Raw genomic sequence first — 4,284 nt, forward strand, 5'->3', positions numbered from 1 at the left:
ACATCAGATATTCTAACTGAAACTACTCGAGATGAAATTTCAAACGATAAAGAAATTTATACCATCAAATACATAATTTAAAAAAAGATGAATCTTTTCCACAAATCAGGATGTACGATATTTAGCGAATCGAGATGAAATTTGAAACGATAACAAATTGTGTACCAGAAAATATATCAAAGTAACAAAGACGAGTAAACTTGACTGAGGCCTTAACTTGATACTTACTGTGATAGAGTGTACTAAAAATGAGAATTTGTGATGTATTTATACCAAGTTGTGAGACTGTTACGATTATCGAAATGACCTTTGAAAGTGAGCCCATATGTCGCTGTTTCCATAGATATGGTTACAGGAATTGTATAACATTTGGGTGATGCAATGGGGTATTTCTTGTTATTCATTATAATCTTCAACGAGCCGGTCTTTGAAGATGTTGGTGATCATTATTTGCAAACTATTTTTACTGGTTTTTAATAATAATAATAATAATAATAATAATAATAATAATAATAATTTTAAATTAGTAAATGTGTAATATTTTTCTGAAATAAATTGTTTAGTGGATTGTTATAGAGTTCTGGTTGAATTTACAGCTAAGGTATTTAATAATAATAATAATAATAATAATAATAATAATAATAATAATAATAATAAAAATAATAATAATATTAATAATAATTTAAAAGAAATTTATTTAGTAAACTTGAGAACAAAGCCCTCAGAAGAATATTTAGAGTTGAATGGTAGGACAAGATTAGGGAATGAAACTATAAGAGAGATTACTCGATTGCCATATGTGGATGAGATCATGGTGAGGGGTAGATGGAGATGGCTTGGGCATGCTCTCCGCACTTCCCAAGGGAGATTAGTTCACTAAACATTCAACTGGGCTCCACAAGGCACGAGAATAGTTGGAAGACCCAGGCCTATATGGGTGAGGACTATGAATTGTGAAGTAGATCTTGAATGGAGAAGTATTGATTTACAAGCTCAAAATAGAGACGACTGGCGAAATCTAACCGAGGCCCTTTGCGTCAATAAGTGTAGGAGATGATGATGATGATTACTCTTTTTTTCTGAAATATATAATTTCGTGGATTGTTATGGAATTCTTATCGAATGTATAGTTAAGGTATGTATTATTTTTTACAAAGATAAGAATTTGGTTTAGGCATTAATGGCATCTTTGGGAAACTTTGATGAAGTGGAAATAACCGAATAAAGTAGAAATGATATATACAAATATATATTCGGAAAAGACTATCTACAAGAGCCCTTAAAACCGTTTTGTTCAGTTTGCATATAATTTACTTATTTTGAATCATACAAATTTCAGACAACATACACAGATGGATAATTTTCCTAATATGATCTGCTTCTAAGTTACCGATTAAGATTGTTCTACCAAAAGATTTTTAGATATTAACTTGATCATTAGAGTTTATCAGTTTTGTACTATTTAAATTTTTTTCCTTGTTAAAGTAAAAAAAAATGTGAATAGCCCTACATGTTCCAGTTGATTTATCATGTGGAAAGTCCATCTGAAACGACTATGCACTCTGGATAGTCCTGGAAATGGCAAGACTACGTGCAAGTATCTTTCTTTATTATTATTATTATTATTATTATTTATTATTATTATTATTATTATTATTATTATTATTATTATGATTACTTGCTAGGCTACAATCCTAGCTGGAAAAGCAAGATGCTATAAGCCCAAAGGCTCCAACAGGGAAAATAGCTCAGTGAGGAAAGGAAATAAGGAAAAACTACAAGAAGTGTCATATATAAACTAAAACAAAAATTGAAAATATCAAGAGGATAAAAACTTCAAAATAACAAGAGGAAGAGAAATAAGATAGGATAGTGTGCCCGAGTTTACCCTCAAGCAAGAGATCTGTAACCCAAGACAGTGGAAGACCATGGTACAGAGGCTATGGTACTACCCAAGACTAGAGAACAATGGTTTGATTTTGAAGTGTCCTTCTCCTAGAAGAGCTGCTTACCATAGCTAAAGAGTCTCTCCTACCCTTACCGAGAGGAAAGTAGCCACTGAACAATTACAGTACAGTAGTTAACAACGTATAACCTCTATTTGCTCGCAAATGTGGTTGAAATAGGTCAAACTAGATTCCATTAAGGTCATGAATGGTCATGGAACATGAAGAGCAAGTATGTACTTCGTTCTCTGATTGGTGTAGCCTTTTTTCATCCCAGTGCATTATTATTATTATTATTATTATTATTGTTGTTGTTGTTGATGTTGTTGTTTTTTGTTGTTATTGATGTTATTGCTGTTATTATTATTATTATTATTATTATTACTTGCTAAACTACAGCCCTAGTTGGCAAAGCAGGATGCTACAAGCCCAAGGGCTTCAACAGAGAGAATAGCCCAGTGAGGAATGGAAATAAACAAATAGAATAGTGTTCTGAATGCACCCTCAAGCTAGAAAAATCTACCTCAAGAAAGAGAAAGGCTATGGTACAGAGGCTATGGCAATACCCAAGACTAGAAAACAATGATTTGATTTTGGAGTGTCCTTTTAGAAGAGATGCTTACCATATCTAAAGAGTCTCTGGGGGTTAAAGCCTCATTCATCTAGTTATAGATATGCATCTGTATAAGATCATTCCCATAGTGAAAGTCTGATCTATCATTAGAAGTATTGTAAGTCTCCTGATTATGTACTTAATGAAGAAGTAACTGCTTAATTAAAAAAAAAAAATTGAATCACTCCACTTTGATTTATATTGGTGCTCTGAATCGTGTCAAAAATTATGCGAAATATGTGACAGCTTCTTACTGAGATATGATAGTCAGTGTAATTATTATTGTTATTTTCATTCATTATCATTATTTTTATTATTATTATTATTATTATTATTATTATTATTATTATTATTATTATTTATATTATCATTATTATTATTACTACTACTACCTGCTATGCCACAATCATAATTGGAAAAACAGAAAACTATAAGCCCAAGGGCTCCAACAGGGAAAGGAAATATGGAAACTACACGAGAATTATTTAACAAATAGAATAAAATATTTCAAGAACAGTAACAACATTGAAAGATAGAATAGTGTGCTTGAGTGTACCCTCAAGCAAGAGAACTCTACCCCAAGACAGTGAAAGACCACGATACAGTAAGAGTGGTCGTGATATTTGGAATGCAAGGCTTTCAGGTTAGTTTGGAGAGCGTAATTACATTATGTATGGAAAGGCAGTAGGTAACTGAACACTTGAGCCCGGTCTTTGTTAATCTTGATTGAAATTGTATACGTAATCCAACCAATTTTTAGTCCTTGTTTCTATTGAAGCTTTTAATCTAACCTCTTTTTCAATGGATGTTTTCAACAATGAGGCTATGTGTGCAAAATGCCTGGTGTTATACATCTACGGATTTCAGACAATGATAATAAATTAATAAGAAGAGGAAGAATAGAAAACCAATGCATTGATAGTTCCTTAGACAAACTGAATAATTGGCCAGTAAGGTAACAAGGCAGTGGCTCAGGAGAGGAGAACGTAAAAAGGAAACTGAAGGAATGATAATGACACCACAAGATAAGACCTTAAGAACAAGATATAATCACCGAGCAATAGACGGAAATAACATCTCGTCAAAGTGCAGGAAATATATTAACAACATCGCCAGTGAATGTTCAGCACTTGGTCACCATCCATACAAGAAACGCCATGATACAATAGCTGAAACTCTCCATTGCAGTCTCTGTAGAAAATATGAAATACAATGCAGCAACAAATGGTACGGACATCAATCTCAAGCTCTGGTAGAAAATGATAAACTACTCTGGAACTACATTATAAGGACGGACAGGGTGATACAAGCACATCGACCTGACGTCACTCTGGTCGACGAGACTAGAAAAAAGGTATCACTCATAAATGTTGCAGTACTTTGGGACTCAAAAGTGGAAGATAAGAGGAGAATAAAAATAGAAAAGTGCCATGACTTGCAAAATTAACTGAGAAGACTATGGAATATGCATGTAGAAATGGTGCTCATAATCATCAGAGCACTGAAAAGGAATCGGGAGAAGGTAGGAGCTGATTTAGTCATAGGATATGAGCAAAACAACATGCTACTTGAAACAGCACATATATAGTGAGGAAAGGGCAAAACGACGGAAACACGAGAATTGTTGCACTGACCCATGTGAGGGGAAGCGTATATGGTGAATATATATGTGTGTATATATATATATATGTGTGTGTGTGTGTGTATATATATATATATTTATTT

The 4,284-nt window shown here is 33.0% G+C and overlaps 1 protein-coding gene across 1 annotated transcript; it reads left to right on the top strand.

Annotated features, from left to right (window-relative positions):
• The first annotated feature begins 3,571 nt into the window (after positions 1–3,571).
• LOC137652713 (uncharacterized) lies at positions 3,572–4,006 on the top strand. The gene has a single exon (XM_068386116.1). The coding sequence runs from the start codon at positions 3,572–3,574 to the stop codon at positions 4,004–4,006; it is 435 nt and encodes a 144-aa protein (XP_068242217.1).
• The last annotated feature ends 278 nt before the right edge of the window (positions 4,007–4,284 follow it).

Source organism: Palaemon carinicauda, chromosome 14 (assembly GCF_036898095.1).
Source record: "Palaemon carinicauda isolate YSFRI2023 chromosome 14, ASM3689809v2, whole genome shotgun sequence".
In the NCBI taxonomy this organism is placed as follows: domain Eukaryota; kingdom Metazoa; phylum Arthropoda; class Malacostraca; order Decapoda; family Palaemonidae; genus Palaemon; species Palaemon carinicauda.

Excerpts from the sequence above, each read along its gene's own strand:
- LOC137652713 (XM_068386116.1), top strand. The coding sequence starts at position 3,572 with ATGACACCACAAGATAAGACCTTAAGAACAAGATATAATCACCGAGCA.